Source organism: Squalius cephalus, assembly GCF_949319135.1.
Source record: "Squalius cephalus genome assembly, chromosome: 2".
NCBI lineage: Eukaryota > Metazoa > Chordata > Actinopteri > Cypriniformes > Leuciscidae > Squalius > Squalius cephalus.
Genome location: NC_137123.1, coordinates 7,236,594 through 7,263,027, shown reverse-complemented (window position 1 = coordinate 7,263,027; position 26,434 = coordinate 7,236,594). Strand labels below are relative to the sequence as shown.

The 26,434-nt window shown below is 40.4% G+C and overlaps 1 protein-coding gene across 1 annotated transcript in view; it reads right to left on the bottom strand.

Annotated features, from left to right (window-relative positions):
- LOC307148874 (B-cell receptor CD22-like) overlaps positions 1-14,543 on the bottom strand; it is a gene marked incomplete at both ends in the record, with an annotated part of 53,727 nt that extends 39,184 nt beyond the window's left edge. The window contains one exon of the mRNA XM_079854782.1: positions 14,486-14,543. Coding sequence (XP_079710908.1) covers positions 14,486-14,543 — 58 coding nt within the window. The remainder of the gene's footprint in view (positions 1-14,485) is intronic.
- Between the last annotated feature and the right edge of the window lie 11,891 nt (positions 14,544-26,434).

The window sequence follows — 26,434 nt, the reverse complement described above, 5'->3', positions numbered from 1 at the left end:
ATATTTAAATTTCAAGTAATTGCGACCTCAGGATGTTTGCTATTGTCTGTAAAGGTTTTTATTATGATCGCTGTTACGGGCTTACTAGTACGCTAGATACTATAACTTTGATGTTAGCATTGTCATAGCAAACACGTTTGATTTCTGTAGTTGTTTGGCAGTTCCTCTGTCGGTGTTATTTGTGTAACTTACACTTTTATTTTATGTCACTAAGTCAACGCGTCTGATAGTAGGCAATATCAGACGCGCAAAATGTTGCACATATCATGATCGAGCTAGAAAAAACGTTCTGATGTTTTCTTAGACAAGCAAAGGTAAACCATCATTCTACCAGATGAACTTATAGACCTTGCTAATATAACTTTAGACAAATATTAGCCTCCGATATATATATATTTTTTTATGCTCATGCCCATTCTCACAAAAACAAACAAACAAACAAACACGAAAGCAGTAGTTCGCCTCGTTCATATCGTTCGTTCCCGGTAAAAATACTAGTATGCATGACAACACAATAAATAAAAAAATCGCCATCAGTTGGAAAGAAAGTTTTGCTTTACTTGCCTCGGTAGACATAACTGGTTTTGAAATAGCCGGTTCCTCTGCTCAGCTGGGTTGACAGCTGATCAGCTGGGTTGCTCGTGGCGAGGGGGGAGGAACAACAGTTCGTTTTTACGACAGAGTGTTTGAAAGCGTTATACTACCAGACACTAGGGGGAGCTCGTAGAGAAAAAACACTCAGACTTGCATAATGCCCCTTTAAAGGAGAACTCCGGTTAATTTTAACATTGAGCTAATTTTTTTGTACATTTGGAGTGCTGTCAATACAGAGAACAACGACAAAAATCGGTGTTGCCTACACCGAGTTATTCTATTTTTAAAATTTGCACCCTGTTGACTTCAATGGGGCAAGTACTAAACCTGCTTTTAGCCTCTTAACATCCTTGATGTGTCATTACAAGTGCACAGAAAATGTGAGTGATTCCTTCAGAGTGAACACGAGTGAATCTGACTGCAGTAGATGTGAAAGAAATGTATAAAAATGATGTTATTTAAGCCAGCGCAAATACCTGTGTTTACATCCTGTTTTCAGTTGAAGTCCACAGTAGTCGATTGCCGAGTTCACGCGCATAGGTTTAGTACCTATGATCACGCGCGTGAACTCGGCAATCGACTACCATGTCTAGGATTTTCAAAAATATTGGGGGATCAGTGAGCGGCCCCTCCCCAAATGGCATAGCCTGTCGGCCTATGACGTAAATGAACACCTATTTTTTTTTTCTCGTAACGTTTTGGAAGTCTAACGTTAACAGACAGTGTGTGAGTGAGTGGGCTGTTTACACCTGGCCACTTAATGCGTTTTCTGTGATCGGATAGCTTTCCGATCGTGAAAAGACCAGGTGTAAAAGCCCTCCGAAACGCATTCGAGACGGATTTGAATCTGAATCCGATCGCAGCTGAGCATCTATTCATCAATTCAAGCCAATGTGCAAACTAAGTGAATCAAAGTGAAAGTAAGTCGCAGACGCTTAACACAATCATCTTCATTAAAAGTAAAGAACTGAAATGATCTTATCAGGGCTGTTGCCGCTCTCTCTTATTGCGGTCTTTGATTTTGGAATTTTTAGCTGATGATCAATAAAATGCAGTTCATAGGCTATCTGTTGCTTTCGGTGACGTGCACTCCATTAAATCACGCGGGAATTGAAGATCGGATTTATATCTGTTTTGCAAAAACACATGTATGTGACCAGGTGTAAATGGAATCGTTTTGATAAATCAGATAGCTCTCCGATCTGAGAAAACGCATGAAGTGGCCAGGTGTAAACAGCCCCAAATGATGGAAAGACAAAAAAGAAAAGGGAAAGGTGGCGCTGAGAAGGTCAGACTCTGTTGAAGAGGAAAGGATACTGCTAGGCTCTAGTTCTACTTGTTAGCAGTATAGCCTACACCCCTGGGTGTCGGTCAGGACACAAAGAATGAGGAGACTGGTGCTTCTTTCCAAAGTGTATTGAACATTAGTCTAAAATAACACAAAAAACATATTACATTAGTAAAAGTATAAATGCAGGGTTTTTCCTGCATAGAGAATTATGAGGCGGCCGCCTCCGTCAAATTTCGTGCCGCCTCCGGCTCTCGACAAAACTCGGACAGACAGTCATGGTCAGATACACTTTTTCCACCGTGACGGTTCTGTTGCGGTTACCACTTGTGTCCATTCACAAACCGTATAGTGCTGCTGCGCGCAGTGCGCGGATAAGTAATAAAAACATTCCATTCCAATTAATCGAGGGTGGATGACAGATAAATAATTTTGTGTTGAGTTTAATAAAGACACGGAACTCTCATCACGGTAAAACGCAATGAACGTGCGTCACTTTACTTTCGTTTTCAACAACATAATTCTCTTCATGGAAAACCAATCAAGGAAAACATATCAGGAGGACTCGACAATAACGCTTGTCTGGGACCATATACTTTGTCCGGGACACGTGTGTTTTTTTTCTTTCTTTCTTTTTTGAAGGGAAAAATTAGAGAGAATTGTAGCCCATCCAGACAAAAAAAATGTAATATAAAAATATTCCGAATCACCGAAAACGTGAGGGTGATTCTGTTTTATTTAATTTAATGTAAGTGGCGATTGATAGCCTATAGTTTATAATACTGTTGAGGCTCGTGCTGTTATTTATAACATATTATAGTTAAGAAACAATATATAGCCTAGGCTACACACGATCAGAGTGATGTTTTCCTGAATGCCATCAAGATTGAAACAGAGATAACAGTTCAATAAACAAATAGTTAAAATTAAGTCACTTACATTTTAGACGCAATGACTGTTTTTGTTCTGTTTCAGCAGCGAAAATAGTTCCAAACAAAGATCACAGCAGAACCACCGCGCATCTCACAGCAACAGTCAGCCGTGTTTCATTAATGAATGATTCAGCGTTTTGAACGAATCGGTTGAGTCAAAGATTCAATTACCCATTCATAAACCGCCTCATTCTGAATGAATCAGCATTTTGAACGAATCGTTTGAATTAATGACTCAATGACTCGCTCATTAAGACGGTCGCCTGCCGCCTCCTACTGGCGGTTTAGTTTCATAAAGTATCTTTCTTTTCAACATTCCTTATTTGTATATTAAAAAATATTTAAAATAATCTAATTTAATACTGTTATACTTTTTCAATGTAAATTATTTAATTTGATTGGAAACAGCCTAATGTCTTATTATTTTAATTGAATATATTGATCAAATTTAAGAATTTGAAATGAAAGATGGATAAAATAAAATAAAATAAATATAAAATAAAACCTCATAAAGGTACAAAAAATTATTCTGTTTTCAAACAGTGATGTAATGAAACATTGACAATTTAAGTTTGAATGGAGTAAAGCCTCTGTTTAGGCTACACGCCCACTGTCGCAAATTTGCAACAAACCCCTTCCATTCAGACTGCAGGCGAGATAGCGTGTGTTTTCCCCCAATGCCTGTTTGTGCACATTCGATACATACCTAGGAACATTTTTGCAAAATCCGCATATCAAGGGCGCAAATGTGGAGAAATTGCCCAAAATGAGTTAAGTTGTGCTAAGATAAAAATATGTACCAGATTATTGATTGCTTCTATAGCTATGTTATTCATATAGACTTCATGTGACGAATATTTTTTACGTACTTTGTAGATTTCTGTTTGTGCCATGAATAAAATCTACATACCTGAGATGGGAAAATGTGTTTTATTAATTTTACCATTTTGGAAAAATTACCCTAAATGCCTGTTGTCGCAAATTTACAACATACCAAAATTTCTATTTATTTGTTGTGCAAAAGTGAAATTGATAATCTCAACATTATTTACCATCTACTTAAAGGCAAAAACACACATAATTTTTTTTTTAATATACAGCTATATAAATTCAGGCGTTAAGGGGTTAAGGAAATGTAATTTTGCCAAAAGAAGAACTTTTATTTTAAATAAATGTTCATTTTTAATTAGCCAACTTCAGTGTGATATGTTACCATATTATCATGCTTAACACTGAGAATTTGAATAATTGTAATGTGATGATCAGATGCAGATATCTAAGTCAAAGAATATGGGTGGTTTGTAGGGCTGTGCAATTAATTGAATTTCGATTTCGATTTCGATTTTGGCTCCCAACGATTACCAAAATAGTACAATCGAGTAAAAACGATTATGTTGCCATGTTCTGTTTTGAAAGAACGCTCTAATTTTGTCTTGTGTTCTGAATGACGCGCGCACGCGCACATCCGCCCCTCCCGATGCCATAAACTCTCTCAGCTCGAATGTTTAAACTGATAAGACTTAAAGAAGTGAAAATGATAAACTTTAGTTACGATGCAATGCTGGCCCGATTGTGCAACTGACAATTCCGTCATGTCCCGACTCCTGAACACAAGAGTGTAGTTTCGACGCTTGCCTTTGTCCAACACATCCAGAGAGTGAGAGATAGAAGATGCTGCGCCGCTGAACACTCGCGCGGTTTGTGAAATTGCGTCTTGGAGAAAGTTTTAAAATGATTTATTTGATTTTATAATCTGTGTGGATTCATTTAGGATACTCATACAATCTACAGGCTAAAGTCAGTCAATGTTTGCGGGGGAATTTCCCGCATTATAAGTGGTAGACCTGCGGGAATTATTAAAATACTCATTGAAGTATTATCTGTTATATTATTTATTTTAATAGTTCAAAAAGTACAATAAATGTTCAAATGTAATTTTTTTTAAGAATTGATGAAAGGTGTCTTTGGTAACACTTTACAATAAGGTTCATTAATTAGCATTAGTTAACTACCTTAGTTAACATTAACTAATAATGAACAATACTTCTACAGCATTTATTAATCTTAGTTAATATTCATTTCACCATTTACAATACGTTATTAAAATGAAAGGTTGTATTTGTTAACATTAATTAATGCACTGTGAACTAACATGAACAAACAATGATCAGCTGTATTTTTATTAACTAACATTAAAAAAGATTAATATATACTGTAACAAATGTATTTCTCATTGTTAGTTCATGTTAGTTATTAACTAATGTGAACTAATTAACATTTTTAAATGTTACACTTTAATTAAAGTGTTACCGTGTCTTTTTAATAACTGCAACACATTCCCAAAGTCATGTGAAATAATCGTGTTACATAATCGTGATTTCAATACTGAACAAAATAATCGTGATTATGATTTTTTCCATAATCGAGCAGCCCTAGTGGTTTGCGGGTGGATTTTTTTTATTTTTAATAGTGGATTTGGGTGACTCAAAGTGCACCAGATTAATGAATTTATCTTTAAAATGTACAAAAATTTCTTACGGGGGGGCATGCCCCTGGACCCCCCTAGAGGTACCAGGCTCCATCCACAAAAATAATGCCGAAAACACATGATGATCTATGAAAAATAACATTTAATTACCTTATTATTAAAATACATTATTAGGATTTTACCACCTCCGCCTCATTTTGAGCCAGGAAAAACCCTGTAAATGTGTACATTTCACAGATGAATCAGTCACTTCTTAATTAAGAATACTAACATATTCAGTATTACCTCTAAATCTCAGTTAAATCTCACAATATGCATGGGATGAGCAATTGAAGACAATAAAACTATTGGTCTGCTAACAAAATGGCTTTGGCATTAACATATTAATGAATCCAGTTGCATCACCAAACAATCTAATGTCCAAAATTAGTATAATCAAAAGGAAATAATACGGGATCATTCTTCTGCAGAATAAATTAGTTAACAGATTACAGACATATAACTTAAACGGTCACATTTGACTATATTTAGCAGAAATCACATTTTTTTTAGTTTTCTGTCAGACGATCGCACATGAATCGGTATATGTCCGGGCATGCACATTTAAATGCACAAAGCTCAATATCCACTGAAAACACGATTAAAACATCGAGAAAACAGAAAAAACTTACTTTATGGTCATGTACTAATACTTTTAACACCAAAACGCCAACAAACATCCAAATAACAGGCAGGAATAAACTTCTAGGTGAGCAGCTGCCGTTCTCTCAGGAATCTATATTGACGCAGCAGGCAGTAAACAACAACAATAATGCCTCCTACTGGAAGCAGCGGGTATCGCACTCTAAAATAACTATCAAAATAAAAGTCCCACAATAGAAGTCTTCTTTCTCCAGGAGCCTTTTATACAGACTCAAAAGGCGAAACAATATGGAGGAGGAGGCAGCAAAATGCTCCAAAATAACGGACATGTTCCGGGCATCAACGAGCAAAGTGTCACAGCTAGGCACAAATGGGAAAGAGCACCAGCTACCAGCCAGCCAAAAGCTTGTGAAATTTGAAAGTAGCTTGGTGATATATATGAGACAACAATTAATGGTTTACTATTGAGCGGCTCTCTTTTTCTGGTATTATTGTATGTTGTTGTTGTTGACTTCAAGATCTTTTAAATAATAATAATTACACTTGGCATTTCACGTTGTGCAGTCATTTTATTGTGATTTTAGATTTCAGCACTTGCTTAAATTTGCCCAGAGGGCCAGTGGTCTACGAAATTTCCCGATAGATTTTATTGGTCCCACTCATAGACTGTAAAAAAATATGGACGTAGTGTTCGTGACGTCACCCGTAGGTTTCTGAAGAGCATTTTTGAAGCCTAAAGTGGGCGGAGTCGGCCGTCGCCATCTTGGCCTCGCGTCACCTTGCGTCACTCTCGGATAACAGAAAATGGGCAAAGAGGCGGAGCGTGAGTGGAGCTGGAGGAGCCTGACTATCTGAAACCACGCTCACCGCTCGACGTGATCGAGTTAGCTCAGGCTTGGGAGGTAATGCTATATGCTACTGAAAGGACCCTATGGAAAGTACCAAGTCTGCGACTGCACAGGGCCTCACGCTAAAGTGACAGTTGATGATGAAAAGCCAATTAAAAGTTCCTGTTTTTGCCCTTCAAAATATTATTAAAAGACATGGCTACAAGTGAGACTGTGTATCGTGATTCTGTACTATTCTGCTAGTTGAAAATGTATTATGCAGTAACTATTACTCTGAGAGAGTGTGTGTGACAGTGATTTATGTGCATACATGTCAGTCACTCTTTTTTTATAGTCTATGGTCCGTCAGCGCGGCATCGCTCGTCAAGTTCGTAGAGAGCTTATTCAGTCCATTTTAAATTCTGATTCTGGCCGCCTCTCAAATGGGTTAAACCATAGATATATTACCTATGAAGTTCAAGTAAATGCGCTAGAAATCCGCGCTCATTCAAGGATGTGCATTTATTGCATGGACGGAGAAAGCGCCGACGCCTGCAGGATTTCATCTGACGGTACATAAGCATATTATAATCAGTCTGTTCCGTGAGAGCAGAACGAACGAGCCTTTATAGACGTTTTTAAATCTGAAAACTCCAAAAAGCAACGAAATTGTCAGACATCCATTAGTGCATGTTCACAGAGGAAAACAACTGAAATACAGCGCTGGTTGTTCTCTCGAACGATACTCGACGACAACGACGGAATCCAAAGCCGTGGGCGAAGTAATGGGTGTATTAAATTGTATGAAATAATCCCGAAAAAAGCACAAACACTGCAGAGATGGCAAGTTCAGCAGCTAAAATTTGCTGAGGTGAAGTGAGTAGTGACGCGGCTAACAGCAGACAAACGCCTAGCATTGACATCAGCGGGAATCCACCTGTCACTCAAAAGTGGACACACCCTTAATTATGCAGAACTTTAAATATTAATCAACTAAACGGATGAGTTATAAAAAAATTCACCCCCCTCACAGTTGTTATGAAGGGCAAAATTAGCTGTATAGACCAAAGCCACATAGAGAACCAGGCTGTAAACATGTTTTTTTCTGCTGTAAAGTTGGTAATTTTAACATGGGGGAGATACAGATTTGACTCACTCAAGCGGCCAGTCAATGAACTGCAGTTTAACTCACTTCCGTGTTGGTTTCAAGAGAGAGACGGGGAGGTTGCCGCTTGGTCCCACTCCACCCCTGCTGTATGCACTGCAAGTACTGTATAGTATTGTACTGAATATTGTATAGTATGGAATGTCTGTATATTCAGCATTTGCATACTGTGAAATACAGTGACCAACTGCAGAAGCCCAAAAGGTTACAGTAAAAAACTGTAAATGAAAAGCATGTTAGTGTAAAGTACAGTCAGAAGAGTTGAGCAACTGCAGAATCAAGGTCAGTGAGAGAGATTTATTCTGCTTCAGCTTCACGTCTTCATGTCGGTCCGGCCGGAGAATATCATCTCTGCAGGAGAAGAGGAAAACCCTGAAGCAGATCCAGCCTTGACAACATTCTCCACACCTTCCTCTTCCTCTTCCTCCTCGTTCATCACCTCTTTCACACACTCTTCCTCCTCGTTCATCACCTCTTTCACACACTCTTCCTCCTCTTACACTCTTCCTCCTCTTATACTCACACTCTTCCTCCTCTTATACTCACACTCTTCTTCCTCTTATACTCACACTCTTCCTCCTCTTATACTCACACTCTTCCTCCTCTTATACACACACTCTTCCTCCTCTTATACACACATACTCTTCCTCCTCTTATACTCATACTCTTCCTCCTCTTATACACACACTCTTCCTCCTCTTATACTCACACTCTTCCTCCTCTTATACTCATACTCTTCCTCCTCTTATACACACACTCTTCCTCCTCTTATACTCATACTCTTCCTCCTCTTATACTCATACTCTTCCTCCTCTTATACTCACACTCTTCCTCCTCTTATACAGACACACTCTTCCTCCTCTTATACTCACACTCTTCCTCCTCTTATACACACACTCTTCCTCCTCTTATACTCATACTCTTCCTCCTCTTATACACACACTCTTCCTCCTCTTATACTCACACTCTTCCTCCTCTTATACTCATACTCTTCCTCCTCTTATACACACACTCTTCCTCCTCTTATACTCATACTCTTCCTCCTCTTATACACACACTCTTCCTCCTCTTATACACACACTCTTCCTCCTCTTATACTCACACACTCTTCCGCCTCTTATACTCACACTCTTCCTCCTCTTATACACACACTCTTCATCCTCTTATACACACACACTCTTCCTCCTCTTATACTCATACTCTTCCTCCTCTTATACACACACACTCTTCCTCCTCTTATACTCATACTCTTCCTCCTCTTATACACACTCTTCCTCCTCTTATACTCACACTCTTCCTCCTCTTATACTCATACTCTTCCTCCTCTTATACACACACTCTTCCTCCTCTTATACTCATACTCTTCCTCCTCTTATACACACTCTTCCTCCTCTTATACACACACTCTTCCTCCTCTTATACTCATAGTCTTCCCCCTCTTATACACACACTCTTCCTCCTCTTATACACACTCTTCCTCCTCTTATACTCACACTCTTCCTCCTCTTATACACACACTCTTCCTCCTCTTATACTCACACTCTTCCTCCTCTTATACACACACTCTTCCTCCTCTTATACACACACACTCTTCCTCCTCTTATACTCATACTCTTCCTCCTCTTATACACACACTCTTCCTCCTCTTATACTCATACTCTTCCTCCTCTTATACTCATACTCTTCCTCCTCTTATACACACACTCTTCCTCCTCTTATACTCATTCTCTTCCTCCTCTTATACTCACACTCTTCCTCCTCTTATACTCACACTCTTCCTCCTCTTATACTCACACACTCTTCCTCCTCTTATACTCATACTCTTCCTCCTCTTATACACACTCTTCCTCCTCTTATACTCACACTCTTCCTCCTCTTATACACACACTCTTCCTCCTCTTATACTCACACACTCTTCCTCCTCTTATACTCATACTCTTCCTCCTCTTATACACACTCTTCCTCCTCTTATACTCACACTCTTCCTCCTCTTATACACACACTCTTCCTCCTCTTATACACACTCTTCCTCCTCTTTTACTCATACTCTTCCTCCTCTTATACACACACTCTTCCTCCTCTTATACACACACACTCTTCCTCCTCTTATACTCACACTCTTCCTCCTCTTATACACACACTCTTCCTCCTCTTATACACACACACTCTTCCTCCTCTTATACTCATACTCTTCCTCCTCTTATACACACACTCTTCCTCCTCTTATACACACACACTCTTCCTCCTCTTATACTCACACTCTTCCTCCTCTTATACACACTCTTCCTCCTCTTATACTCACACTCTTCCTCCTCTTATACACACACTCTTCCTCCTCTTATACACACTCTTCCTCCTCTTATACTCACACTCTTCCTCCTCTTATACACACACTCTTCCTCCTCTTATACACACTCTTCCTCCTCTTATACTCACACTCTTCCTCCTCTTATACTCACACTCTTCCTCCTCTTATACACACTCTTCCTCCTCTTATACTCACACTCTTCCTCCTCTTATACACACACTCTTCCTCCTCTTATACACACACACTCTTCCTCCTCTTATACTCATACTCTTCCTCCTCTTATACTCACACTCTTCCTCCTCTTATACACACACTCTTCCTCCTCTTATACACACTCTTCCTCCTCTTATACTCACACTCTTCCTCCTCTTATACTCACACTCTTCCTCCTCTTATACACACTCTTCCTCCTCTTATACTCACACTCTTCCTCCTCTTATACACACACTCTTCCTCCTCTTATACACTCACACTCTTCCTCCTCTTATACACACACTCTTCCTCCTCTTATACACACTCTTCCTCCTCTTATACTCACACTCTTCCTCCTCTTATACTCACACTCTTCCTCCTCTTATACTCACACTCTTCCTCCTCTTATACACACACTCTTCCTCCTCTTATACACACACACTCTTCCTCCTCTTATACTCATACTCTTCCTCCTCTTATACACACACTCTTCCTCCTCTTATACTCATACTCTTCCTCCTCTTATACTCATACTCTTCCTCCTCTTATACACACACTCTTCCTCCTCTTATACTCATTCTCTTCCTCCTCTTATACTCACACTCTTCCTCCTCTTATACTCACACTCTTCCTCCTCTTATACTCACACACTCTTCCTCCTCTTATACTCATACTCTTCCTCCTCTTATACACACTCTTCCTCCTCTTATACACACACTCTTCCTCCTCTTATACTCACACACTCTTCCTCCTCTTATACTCATACTCTTCCTCCTCTTATACACACTCTTCCTCCTCTTATACTCACACTCTTCCTCCTCTTATACACACACTCTTCCTCCTCTTATACACACTCTTCCTCCTCTTTTACTCATACTCTTCCTCCTCTTATACACACACTCTTCCTCCTCTTATACACACACACTCTTCCTCCTCTTATACTCACACTCTTCCTCCTCTTATACACACACTCTTCCTCCTCTTATACACACACACTCTTCCTCCTCTTATACTCATACTCTTCCTCCTCTTATACACACACTCTTCCTCCTCTTATACACACACACTCTTCCTCCTCTTATACTCACACTCTTCCTCCTCTTATACACACTCTTCCTCCTCTTATACTCACACTCTTCCTCCTCTTATACACACACTCTTCCTCCTCTTATACACACACTCTCCCTCCTCTTATACACACTCTTCCTCCTCTTATACACACACTCTTCCTCCTCTTATACACACACTCTCCCTCCTCTTATACTCACACTCTTCCTCCTCTTATACACACACTCTTCCTCCTCTTATACACACACACTCTTCCTCCTCTTATTCTCATACTCTTCCTCCTCTTATACTCATACTCTTCCTCCTCTTATACTCATACTCTTCCTCATCTTATACTCACACTCTTCCTCCTCTAACTCACACTCTTCCTCCTCTTATACTCACACTCTTCCTCATCTTATACTCACACTCTTCCTCCTCTAACTCACACTCTTCCTCCTCTTATACTCATACTCTTCCTCCTCTTATACTCACACTCTTCCTCCTCTTATACTCATACTCTTCCTCCTCTTATACTCATACTCTTCCTCCTCTTATACTCACTCTTCCTCCTCTTATACTCACTCTTCCTCCTCTTATACTCATACTCTTCCTCCTTTTAATTCTAATCTTCAATGCAACATTTTGAGTCAATTTAGGCACTTTAAACTGTCTTGTATTTTGTACAGTTGGTTTCCTCTCATGATTAGAAATAAGTGTGAACAAGTTTGAGTCGTTGTGTGTAAACGATGACAACTGTGTTGTAGTTGTGTTTGACTTTAGCCTGCCTGTGTTTAGTGTTTTGAAACATAAGTGCATCACAGTGAGAAATGTGTTTTAGTGAGTGAGAATGTGTTTTTTTGCAATGAGATTGATGAGAATGAGAATGAGATTTGCAAACAGTGTTTTAACAAACTGAACTTGTTTAATGTTTTACAGAAAGACTGATTTATTTGACAAATTGGTTTAGGTTATTGAGAATTTGGTTCAGAGAAGTGGGTTTAGTGTTTTAGCAATTCAGAAACACTGTATATCCTGGAATATGACTAAATAAATATTTAACATATACACATTCACTTACGAGAACAAGAGCAACATATATTCACAATCTAGTGCTAGAGCAGGGCTGTGAACTGTCACACTTTCAGCCTGAGACTCTAATCGACACGTACGCCACACACACATTTTCTCACGCAGAGAAAAATCGCACTAACACTGACCAGAGGTGTATAGTCCAGGGGTCAGAAAGTAGAAGTACTGCCATATGTTTATTCCACCCATAAACTCAGTCAGCTGATTTAACTAATTAGTTCTCTCTCCTGCTGAATTAGCAAATCCAGGTGATTGGAACAAAATACTGAGGAGGACTTTTACTTTCTGAACCTGGACTTTACACCTCTGACACCAACAGACAAGACAGAGCTGGTTACTTTTGATATGAAACAAATTCTCAGCCCTCAGATTCTGTCAATTTTATTTTGAAATTAAAACAATAAATATTGTTTTGGCGTTGTAAATGTGACGTGGCAGATCGCTGTAGCGCCTCAGTTCAATCGGCACGTGAACCGATCATCAACGAATGAACAATAGGTAGGCTATGTTGAAAGATACAATAAAACTTACTGAAATGTATATGCCTCTGTAGTCGCATAGATTCAAATACTCGTATATTGTTATTCATATGTTTTATTATTATGTATTGTTGGTGACCATTTATTAAGTAGGCTATAGATGTTTATGTGAACATTTGACGAGGGAAGTTTATATGGACAAACCCTCGTTCCCTCGATTTTGACTGAGGGAGTGAGTCTGCTTCAAATGTACACTTCAGGCACCTATATGTCCCACAATGCAGTACGATTGTGACGTCACCATATATCTCGTCTAATCACCACCACACATACAAATCTATGATATATTAATTATAATTTTTTTAATTTAAAACAACCCAAACACACCTATAAACATTTGGATGCTGCATTAAACAAATTCTTAAAGGGAAAAAAAATGTAAATAATAAATCAACTCCACAGCTGATTCCAAGTGATCAAGGGCTTAGGACGTTCCAATGGGCTTTATGCACAGCTGCACTACTTCCTGAACTTCAGGTAGGTCCTTTGTTTCCTGTCTGACATTATTGGACAAACTGATTAATCCAGGTGTGCCTGACCAATTATTATATTAATTAATTATTAATTATTAATTAATTATTCATTATTATAACGTATTTGTCATCTGCTTGTATGTATCCATTATTTATTAATAGCCTACAAGTTTGCTGTCTGAATGATGATCAAACATATACTGATGAGTTTAATAAAGTTTATTGTACATCACACAAAAGATGAAGCGTCAGTTTTACTTCAGAAAATCACCGTAAGAGCTGAGTAAACACAGTAAGTTATTAGAAATGCGCAAGTACATAAACGAATTTCGGTAGAGTTGAGGGAGCATTTCTGTGGGCGGAGGTTAGTCAAAAAACTGTTCTACTGACGTCATTAAAGAAGGAAGTAGAGGGGTGTAGTCCAAACGGACCGTTCGATGTAGTCAACTTCTGTTAAATAAAATATCTCGCTTGGCATTGAACTTTGAGCTTTATAATTTTACAGATATTATTTATACTATAACAACAACATTACACACTAACTAAAGTTTGAAACATGGGATCACGAAGAACGGGACCTTTAACATGTACACATTCACTTCCGAGAACATGAGCCAAAAATATTCATGATCTGCTGCATCTACAGTGAAATTTGTCCAATCAAAAGCTCTGAACTTTGAGAAAGTCCCTCCCCCTAAAGCATGTGACACTGACTAGCAAGTAGCAAAAGACTATTGGAGATTTCTAAAAGGGACGAGCGTTTGACATGTTCAACACAAACTTCCTGTTTCAGAGAGAAATATGTGAGAACAGGACAGAAGAAAGTGCAGATCAGCCGCTCATGAGGCCTTAAATAAAACATCAGAGTGTTTCTAATGTGAATGTAAGAGAGACTCACCGTGAATCATGAGCAGAAAGAAGATCAGAGGAAGAGGAGGAGCCATTCTGACCCACATCAGCATAACATATATCTATAATACAGCATTCAATTCAATTCACATTTATTTGTATAGCGCTTTTCACAATACAAATCGTTTCAAAGCAGCTTTACAGAAAATACACAAGTCCACATTACAATTTAGAGTGATCTGTTATCAGAGGAAACTAAGATATGCATTTCAGAAATGTATACAAAGTCACAGTTAGTTAAAAATGTATTAATTTAAACAATGTAATAATTTAAGGCAGAAACAATGAGCTCATTGAAGTAATGAATGCTTGCGTTAATATATTCATCACTTAAACAAGTATATGTACATCACCCTATTCTTAACATTTCTCATGAGAAGACACGTATGTTATATGAGCAATAATCATTTAAGCAAGAGTGTGTTTGTCTTACCGTGTAGAAGCTCATCAGATCAACAGCAACCAAATGACTGACTGTTTTAACACAAGCACTTTAGCTTTACATTGAAGGACTTTGTGTGGATAACACTGTTTATTAATGACCAGCGATGGAAACATCACAGTCCCTCCCTCAACAAGAGAACAACATTACTGTACTAAACCTACTTAAAGAGAAATGATGATCTTTTTCTGTAAGTTGAAGATGTATAATTGTGAAGATGAATGAAGATGTATAATTGTGAAGATGAATGAAGATGTATAATTGTGAAGATGAATGATAGTGATTTACAGGTGAGGCTCATCAAGGTTGATGTCAGACGCAGGATATGTGACCTCTGGTGGCAGTTTGAGGGATTGAACGAGCACATATGAGACGAGATGTGTCTGACTGCAGAACTCTATACGTGACAGCAGTTTCAGGCCAGCAGCTTCAGACCGGACGTTAGGAGCTGACGATCACCTAAAGCCTGCTTTATACCAGAGATGGTCTTATTACTGGTATAACCACTGTCCACTTTAGTAGCATGCAGCTATATATATCTGAATAATAGGAGGGGCCCACCAACTAAGAACGTATTGCTGCAAAATCTTAATATGTTCCCCAGTGTGTAGCCACAAACAATAAAGACAGGAATTAACTTTTCATACCTTTATATCAATTTAGGAAACAGAAGAAATAAACAAAACAATGCATTTATATGAAAATGATTTGAAATGAAACCAGTTCAACAAATGAAAGCAGTATCCACACAAATGGTCTGTAAAGAAAGACTTAATCAAAAAACAAAAAAACAAAACAAAACAAATGACAATAAAAAAAACCCTAATCAGTTCCCTCTTGTAGTTGAGTGATTCTTTAAGTAATTAATGGAATCACTATAAAGAAAGTTGAAATAGTCAATTTTTAGGATGATGTCCAAGTCCAAAATATCCTTCAAATGCTCTTCCAGTGATCCAAGGAAATCCACAAAAAGAAACTAGACAGCCCACAGAGTCAAATTCTTGTACTTAGGATATTTGATAATCCACAAGGTAATGCAGTGAGATCAATCCATTGGTTAGAAACCACTTGATGTCCATTTCAGTTGAGCCTTAGCAACTACAGGATTCAACAGTCTCACAATATAAAGTAACGTATAAAGAGTCCATCTACAAAAAAAAAGATATCTATCATATATTATATAAATCAAATGAAAACAATTGCACAACATTTAGGAGGAACAAAACTTACATGATTGAACTGGAAACAAAGTTTCTCAATCAGGACTCCAATGAGTGTTGCTGGAGGTGCTTGGATAAAACCATGCTTCCCTCTTCCAAACAAACTGACTTCTTCTATACTACTACCCTTTTAAATACAAGAGGTTCTAACGATCATGCGCCCCCTAGTGGTGAGTATATAAAAAAAACCAAAGTAACAGCTAATACTGTTACATACCCCTCTCCTCAGAAGGAGATTTGCCATAACCATGACAAATCTTAAGATTTTGCACGTGATACGTTTCAGTACTGTCTGGATCAGAAATAAAAGAAACTGAATAATTAACTGGCCCTAACTTTTTGTTAATTTTTGCTGGCCCTTTCCACTTAGCAGACAGCTTAGCCATGAACCCTTCATCGGCTCTAGATAAAGGATGTGTCCGTACCCAAACCACATCCCCCTCTTGGAAATGCACTGGCTTACGATGCTGATCATAGTATCGCTTTTGCTTAGCTTGGGCTCGGTTCACATTCTCCTTCACAATAGTAAGGAGTTCTTGTTGTCTGTCAAGGATGGGATATGCAGGGTTATTAGGGTCAGGCGGTTTATGTAGAGCTCTCTCCATTGGACCTTTTAATTTACGTCCAAGCGCTACTTCAGCAGGTGTAAAACCTGTGCTTTCGTGGTAAGCTGTGTTAATAGCAAACCTGAATTCGGCAATCCATCTATCCCAAAACTTATGGTGGTCTCCGACATAAGAGGCAATCATGGTCTTCAAATTTCGATTGACTCTCTCTGTCAGATTTGTTTGGGGATGGTACGCTGTGGTCAGTTTTTGAATGACTCCCCACTGCTTGCACACCTGACCGAGGAGTTGAGAGGTGAATTGGGCACCGCGATCTGAGACCAGGTAGGCTGGTGTTCCCCATCTGGTAAATATCTCCTCTACCAGAACTCGGGCTATCTGAGGTGTTTTAGCAGACCTCAGGGGAAACATCTCCACCCACTTAGAACAATAATCCACGATAACAAGTAGATACTCGTTTTGTTTGACACTTTTTGGAAAAGGCCCCATGAGGTCGATGCCCATCATGTAGCCAGGTTCAACAATGGGTGTAGACTGTAGATAACCAGATAATTTTGACATGGATGGTTTGTATTTTTGACAGACCTGGCATTCTTTACAATGTTTCCAAACATCAGCTCTGATAGTTGGCCAGTATACAGTTTCCAATAGTCTGAGCAAGGTCTTGAGTTTACCCAGATGACCACTGAGAGGATTGTCATGAGCATACTGAACAAAAGCTTGATGATGGATGGAAGGAATGACAAGTTGAAGTTTTTGACCTTTTCGTCCATCTGGAACACTACGGAACAGGAATCCATTTTCTGTTACATAATGAACTCGTGATGAGTCTTGTGGGATCTGAGATGGTACTTTGGAAATCAATTCTTGTATTTCTGGGTCATTGTTTTGAGCGATGGCTATCTGTGATAAATCTACTGGCATACTGACTGGTGATGAGATGGAATTAGATGCTTGAGCTACAGCAATAATGTTAGGTGAAATGGTGAGGCTTGGAGCTCTAGATAATGCATCAGGTACCACATTACACTGACCTTTTCTATACTTAACAGTGAAGTGAAATCCTTGTAGTCTTATGGTCCATCTGATGAGACGTGATGATGGCTTGGGGTGTTGAAATGCCCATGTCAATGCGGCATGATCAGTTAATACTTCAAATAGTCGTCCTTCGAGATATGGCCTCCATTTCTCCACTGCCCACACCACTGCTAGGCACTCTTTCTCAGATACAGAGTATGACCTTTCTGCCCCTCTCAGTAGTCTGGATGCATATGCAATAACATGTTCTTTCCCTGCACATTCTTGTGTAAGAACGGCTCCCAAACCAACTTCACTGGCGTCCGTTTGAACTCGAAATGGTTGAGTGAAGTCAGGGGAGGTTAAAACGGGAGCTTGCATTAAATCTTGCTTGATAAGATCGAATGCCTGTTGGCATTGATCTGTCCAAATCCAGGTAGAGTTTTTCTGTTTCAAAGCATGAAGTGGAGCAGCCTTCTCTGAGAAACTGGGAATGAACCGATGGTACCAACCGGCCATACCCAAAAATCGTTGAACGTCTTTAAGAGACTGTGGGATGGGAAATGAACTAACTGCTAACACCTTTGTGGGATCAGTTTTGATTCCTTCTCTTGAAACAACATGGCCTAAGAATGTGAGAGATTTTTGAATGAAATTGCACTTTTTGAGGTTGAGTGTGAGACCTGCTTTGTGGAAACAATTGAAAACTTGTTGGAGATGTTGAAGATGGTCTTGCTTATTTTTGGAATACACCACGACATCATCAATGTAAACCATACAACATTTACCTTTCAACTCCCGCAATACATGTTCCATAAGTCTCTGGAAAGATGCTGCTGCATTTTTCAGTCCAAAAGGAAGACGCAGAAATTCATATAACCCTGAGGATGTGATGAAACCCGTTTTTTGAATACTATGAGACTCCATTTCCAGTTGCCAATAGCCACTCTTCAAGTCCAGTGTAGAGAATACAGTTGCCCCATGTAATGACTCTAAGATGTCTTGTATTTGTGGCATTGGATATGCATCCAGATGAGTTTTGGCATTCAACCCGCGGTAGTCAACGCAGAGTCTTGATCCTCCATCCTTTTTCTGTACCACCACCACTGGTGATGCCCATGGAGAGCAAGATGGTCGAATGATTTTCTTATCAAGCAGCTCCTTGATTTGATCTTCAACAAAACTCTGTTTTTCAATGGAAACCTTGTATGCTCTCTTTCTAACAGGTAGTTCATCTGTGGTGATGATACGGTGCTTGACCAGATTGGTATATCCAATTTCCTGGTTGCAAACAGTGGGCCAGCTTAACATGAGATTTTCCAGCTCTTGCTGTGTCTGCATGTCGGTGTCTGCTTTCTCCGATAGTTGGTGTATAGAATGGAGTACTTCATCACTGCAAGGCTGTAAAGGTATGGCAAGGTAAAAGTTAATGGTAGAACGAATGTCCTGATGAAGGAATGGAAAAAAGATTGGTGTTTCCACGCCTTCTCTTGGGGAAAAACCATACTGAGCATTATTGAAATCCAAGACCATTCCTGATTTCAACAGAAAATCCATGCCCAGTATGATGGGTACTGTTAAGTCAGTGTCATTCATTATATACAGGGTAAGCTCTATTGGACGACCCTGCACCTCACTCTTCCACACCACCTTTCCAACAGCGGTTTGGCGTTGTCCGTTGGCTAAAAGGAAAGTTTGTCCCCCACCAGGTAGGTATACTTCTTGACGGCTTAACTGTTTCCAGCATGACTTTTGAATTAGTGACAAAGTACTGCCAGTGTCCACCATAGCAGTTACATGCGTGTCTTGTAGGGTTATGGGAATGATAAGGTTTCTGATGTCGTGTTGCATAGAATTTTGGCAAGTCTGGACAACTCTGGTATTGGCTGCTGCTGGTTTGCGGTGTGAATCGTGATCTGGAGGATTTCTCTTCTTTTGCTCATCTCCATTAACTTGACTCCAATATTTCTTGGACTCAAAAAAATCTCGTTCTATCTGTGTACCTACTTTTACAAGTTCTCCTACATCTTTTATATTGCCACGTAGCAAGCTAGCAAGCCGTGGGTTACAGTTACGTAAAATAGCTTGCACCACCTCTCTTTCTAACATGTCCTTCTTCCATCTCAAGCAAAGAGCTCGATAGTGAAAAGCAAAGTCTCTGAAACTTTCTCTTGCACCTTGTCTCCTCTCCATCAGCTTCCTTACTGCCAACTCCTCATAATCCTCACTGAGAAAAGATTGCAGAAACAATTTTTTTAATTGTTTCCAGTCACGGACATTCCCTTTCTCCGCCATCCACCAATCTTTTGCAGTACTTTTAAGTACGGCAGTTAAAGAAGCCAAAATTTCACTATTCTTCAAAGGTCGAACAGCGAAATACTCCTCACATCGCTCGATGAATAAGATAGGATCTTCATCCGGGCTATTGCTGAAACTAGGGAACTCAAGTTTGACTGGTGGGTTGTACTGATTTGAACTGTCCATGACGGATTGAGTATTTGACTGAAGACTGTAGGTTTGATCTCTCAGTGATCTGTGAACAGTACTGGTATTCATGGGCTGAATTGGGGTGGATATAAAAGGCTGGAAAGCTTGTAATCTCTGATCCAATTGTTGGTCTCTTCTCTTCAAACAGTCTAGCACTGACTGTCCAAGATCTTGAATGCTCAGTTCTAGATGTTTTCTCACTCTGCTGCACTCACGGTCTATTTGGTATAACAATTTATCTTCTGTAGCTTTGCGTTGTGATTCAACATCAATGAAGGAAACTTGTTCACTCACCCGTTGATTGATGTCAGTAATCCGCTCCTCAAGTTTGGTGAAACGTTCTGAGAGTTGTTCTAACATATCTGAAGCAGCAGTGGAAGGATGGTGTGTCGGTTCCGCGTAAATTTCAGGTGGTGGTGGAGGTAGAAATTGGACTTCCTTTTGGCCGTCATCCACGAACACTTCTTCCTCCTCTGAATCAAGGTACAGGTCACTGAACGTATTAATCAACTCTCGTAGTGGTTCTCTGTGGGTGCTGAATGGTGCAGATGATAAATCTGTATTGGGTACGGGCTCATCCTCATCCAAAACTTCCTGACTAGCCATTTTATTTATTTATTTATTTACTAACGTGTTAGGGTTTATATTGTGACAAACACTGGGAAATTTTCAACAACGTATATGAAGTCTGTGGGTCCCTGTTCGGGCGCCATCTATATAACCACTGTCCACTTTAGTAGCATGCAGCTATATATATCTGAATAATAGGAGGGGCCCACCAACTAAGAACGTATTGCTGCAAAATCTTAATATGTTCCCCAGTGTGTAGCCACAAACAATAAAGACAGGAATTAACTTTTCATACCTTTATATCAATTTAGGAAACAGAAGAAATAAACAAAACAATGCATTTATATGAAAATGATTTGAAATGAAACCAGTTCAACAAATGAAAGCAGTATCCACACAAATGGTCTGTAAAGAAAGACTTAATCAAAAAACAAAAAAACAAAACAAAACAAATGACAATAAAAAAAACCCTAATCAGTTCCCTCTTGTAGTTGAGTGATTCTTTAAGTAATTAATGGAATCACTATAAAGAAAGTTGAAATAGTCAATTTTTAGGATGATGTCCAAGTCCAAAATATCCTTCAAATGCTCTTCCAGTGATCCAAGGAAATCCACAAAAAGAAACTAGACAGCCCACAGAGTCAAATTCTTGTACTTAGGATATTTGATAATCCACAAGGTAATGCAGTGAGATCAATCCATTGGTTAGAAACCACTTGATGTCCATTTCAGTTGAGCCTTAGCAACTACAGGATTCAACAGTCTCACAATATAAAGTAACGTATAAAGAGTCCATCTACAAAAAAAAAGATATCTATCATATATTATATAAATCAAATGAAAACAATTGCACAACATTTAGGAGGAACAAAACTTACATGATTGAACTGGAAACAAAGTTTCTCAATCAGGACTCCAATGAGTGTTGCTGGAGGTGCTTGGATAAAACCATGCTTCCCTCTTCCAAACAAACTGACTTCTTCTATACTACTACCCTTTTAAATACAAGAGGTTCTAACGATCATGCGCCCCCTAGTGGTGAGTATATAAAAAAACCCAAAGTTACAGCTAATACTGTTACACTGGGAGAGACCAGGATCTGTGGCTCTACCATTGGAAAAAGTGTAACGGCTAACTTGGATCACGTGTGCCTTGAAAAGCAATCACATTACAGCCTTGACATCTGTGTCTGAAATCGCCCCCTATACCCTCAATAGGGCATTATTTGAGGGAACAGCCATTTGTAGTGGTGTCTGAAACCATAGTGGACGTTATCGAGTTCACTCATTCAATCCCACAATGCACCGCAATAACAAGTGCACAACAGATACTAGCTGTGTCCCAATTCAGGGGCTGCATCCTCCGAAGGCCGCATTTGAAGGCAGATTACGTCACAGCGGCACGACGAAGGCTGTCCAAATTCGAAGGATCCTTCTAATGCGGGAAACCGTCAGTGTTGCCAAGTCCGAGGTTTTCCCACGGAATTGGGATACTTTAAAGTTGTTGCCGCAGTAAAAAAATGTTCTGCAGGTTGATTTCCACCCCTGTATGTACGATTTCGGCACTCCAACACCGCCAAAACATCTCTCAGACGCACAAATCCAGTGGAGAATTCGGCCGCTCGATGGAGAAGAGCTGATGGGTTTTTTGGGCTACTTTTGTTGCACAGAACTGGCATCCCTGCCTACCGTCCTTCTTTCCCCGGGCCGCGAAGGATAGAACAAGGAACCAGCAGCAGCCAAGAGAAACGAGACCGAGAGGATGAGCTGATCGAGCTATGCCCTCCCTCGAGCTAGGGAGGACATGAAGTTTCAGAGAGAGACAGAGGAGAAGAGATCACAGGAGAGCAGGGAGAGAATGCACAGATTGTTTTCTCTTCTTGACAGATTAAACAAACTTTTTTTGCTTATGTGAATTCAAATTTGTAAATGAAAAAATCGTATGCATTATTTTTATGTGAGTTATAGTTTGTAAATGAAAAAAAATGATGTGCATTGTTTATTTTTGTAATGCAAGTTATGACTTGAAAATGTAATAGAGAAATTATTCTGTAATGTTCTTGTCAATGAATTTGTACATTTGATAGAAAATAAATTGTTCTATACATTTTTACTTACAGTACTTTTTACAACTATTTACAAGATAAGTTACATTTAAAATACGAAAAACAAAATAAAAGTTTAAATTAACAGTATACATAAAACAGATTGAAAGAAGATATTTTTTCTGTAGACTGTTATTGAGCTGAGCAGGAGATCCTGGATGAGCTGCACAACAGAGACGCTGGTAAAGCCTCTGCTGGAGGGACATCATCTGGGATCAGTGCATATTTCCACTGTCATCATCTGGGATCAGTGCATATTTCCACTGTCATCATCTGCTATAGATGAGAGCTATAACTCTCTCTCTACCATCCTGTAGCTGTGCCAACACAGCCCCCAAACCTCCCGAACTGGTGCCCGTGTAAAGATGGAAGGGTTTTGAGAAGTCTGCATACGCCAAGATTGGGGCACTCACCAGAGCAGTCTTCAAAGAATCGAATGCCATCTGGCAGTCTGTGGTCCAGTTGATGGCAGCATTTCCTCTCCGCATACTAGCAGAACCTACTAGGAGAGCATTCAAGGGTGCTGCTACTTTAGAAAAACCTTTCACAAATCTTCTGTAGTACCCCACAAACCCAAGGAATGATCGTACCTGCTTAATGGTAGAGGGGATGGGCCAGTTCTCAACGACAACTGTCTTTTCGGGATCTGTGGATATTCCCTCACCAGAGATGACATGGCCAAGGTAAGTGACTTTCCTCTGGAACAGGCTGCATTTATGGGGCTGCAACTTTAAGCCATGGGCTGCCCACTTCTCAAAAACCTGCTCCAGGTGATTGATGTGGATGTCAAAGTCTGGGGAGTATACAACAACATCATCCAAGTAGATCAGGAGAGAGTCGTGGACCTGCCCACCCAGGCACCGCTGCATCAGGCGTTGAAATGTTGCAGGTGCATTACAGAGGCCAAATGGCATCCTCTGGAACTCGTACAAGCCCAGGGGTGTGGTGAATGCAGTCTTCTCTCGATCCTTCGGGTCCACATCTACTTGCCAATATCCACTGGCCAGGTCAAGGGTAGAATACCAAGCAGCTTGCTTGAGGCTGGTGAGGGATTCTTCTATCCTTAGCAAGGGATAGGCGTCTTTGTGGGTTAGGGCGTTCAGATTCCTGTAGTCCACGCAAAAGCGCCAGGATCCATCCTTCTTCTTCACAAGGACAATTGGTGCTGCCCAATGGCTGGAGCTTTCCCTTATGACATCATTATCCAGCATGTTTTGCAGAAGTTCCCTCAATTCAGGGTAAAGGCTTGGTGGAACTGGCCTGTAGCGCTCCCTACTGGGCGGTGCAGAACCTGTAGGTATGGAGTGGAGGACTGCACTGGTCTGGCCAAAGTCCTCATCACCTGCTGCAAAGATGTCTCTCCATCGCTGTAACAGTGAGTCCATCTTCTGTTGTTGCTGGATGATCTTTTGTACCGATGTGGTTGGTCTGCACATCCACTTCTACCACACCTGCATCCAAAGTCTTCAAAACAAGGTCTTTTTCCCCTCGAATCTGCCTCGGGTCAACCTGGAAGACATTAGCCAGGGGGCGGAGTTGAGGTATCAATATGGGGTAAGGATTGAGGTTACGTACCCTTATAGGGAGGTGTCCTTTCACCACAGTAGTAACAGCCTGAGCCACCTGCCACTCATCATCTCTTTCTGGGCCTTCCACCAAAGCACAAAAATCCAACCTGGTTTTCGCAGCATAGAGGTGTGTCCACAGCACCATCTCACTGTTAGGAGGCAAATAGACTGGGTCTTGGTGGGTTAACCTGGCCACTCCAATCTGTCCATCAGATGATTCATCCTTTGAAACCTTTTGACAGACAGCAAAAGCACGCTCCCATTCCCTCTTTGCTTCACGTGACATAGTTGCACCAAAGACAGTCAGGCCAGGGTGGACTCCCTGAAACAGCTCTTTCCAACAATGTGAAATGACATTCATCCCTAGGATACCCCTTTCAGCACTCAGGCACTCATCCTTCACAATGATAACCACTTTACCTGGCACGGTGACTCCTCCCACTGAAAAATCCAAGATGGCGTAGCCAGTATATGGGATCTGTAGTCCATTAGCTGCTTTTAGAGAAAGCCAGTGCAGATCTTGTGGGCTTCGCTTCTGCTCTCCACTCAGCCATTTCTGGAAGAAAGTTTTACTGAACAGCGTAACTTTCCCTGGTCCCCCTCCCCAACCATCTGGCTCTCAGTGGTTGGGGCTGTTAGTTTAACTGCCTCCTCCCCTGTTGACAGTACCTCTGAATGTGACCAGCCTTCCCACAGCCTCTGCAGATTGGTTTGCCCCGGTCGTCCGATTCCAAAGTCTGGTGACGCCTGGGGGAGGCAGTATAGCGGCCTTCCTGAACAGCCCCCCTAGGGGATAAAGACGGGTCTCTATGCACCCAAGTCTGAGGAGAGAGTTGCCGTTTAATCTCGTCAGTTAAGGTTTCTTTAATAACAGAAAGTTGGTCTGTAATTTCTTTTCTAAGTTCGGCTCTTACTATCTCCCTCCACTCCTCTAGGCTTGGTGCAACCATGGATTGGTTTGTCTGTGGCACAGAGATACGTGAGGCACAGACAGGCTCCATCTTCAACTCAACTTCTAATGCTCTCACTTCACTACACATCTCAGTGAAGGACAATGTAGGTTTTCTATGCACCTGCCTTTGGAGTTCCTGTTGCACCACACCAGGCCTCAAACCCAGGACAAGCTGGTACCTAATAGTCATCTCATCCTGGGCAGAGCCCGCTGGTTCCTGCTGCCTCCATGTGGAGAATAGTTCCCGGAGACGGAGAATGGAAGCAGAAACAGTTTCCTCTTCCTGTTGGTGACATTTAAAAAATTGTGCCCGGATCTGGGCTACTGGTGTTACACGCCCATACAGTCTCTTTAACTCGCTCAGCAGGTCTACACTTGTTAAGCGTCTTCCTGGATTCAGTAGCCTCATCTCTCTTTTTGCCTCACCCTCAAGTGCCCCATATATAAAGTCAATTTTCTGTTCCTGATTTAACCCTTGTGCCCTCAGCATAGCCTGTACCTGCCCACTCCATTCAGAAAAACTCATTTTACTTGAGTCACCATTAAACCTTGGGATCCATGGGACCCCCATAAACCAAGGCATCATCATTGCATTTATCACAGGCTGACTAAATGGAACATTTTCCAGTCTGGCCCCAGTTCCTTGTGACACATTACACCCTGGGCCTTCAGGCTGCCCTTCATTTTCATCTGCCATTCTTCACTGTGTGGTGTGGAAAGGGAACCCTGCCCGACTACCCCACTAATGTAACAGATTCTTCTGAACATCCCGGTACCATGCAATAACTCACCATTTCGAAAGAAATACAAACGAGGAGTAATTCACTAATGAGTTTGCCAACTAACTAGACATTTTGTGTGAAGTGAATTTCAAGCTCTAGTGGTAGCTAGCCTTGTAGACGGAAGAGTGATTTCTCCGATAGGCGGATACCTCATATGTGCTGTTCTGAATTAGTGGGAGTGGCTTGCGAAGCTGTGCAATGTGGTGCATTGTGGGAGTTGTTGTCTTTCA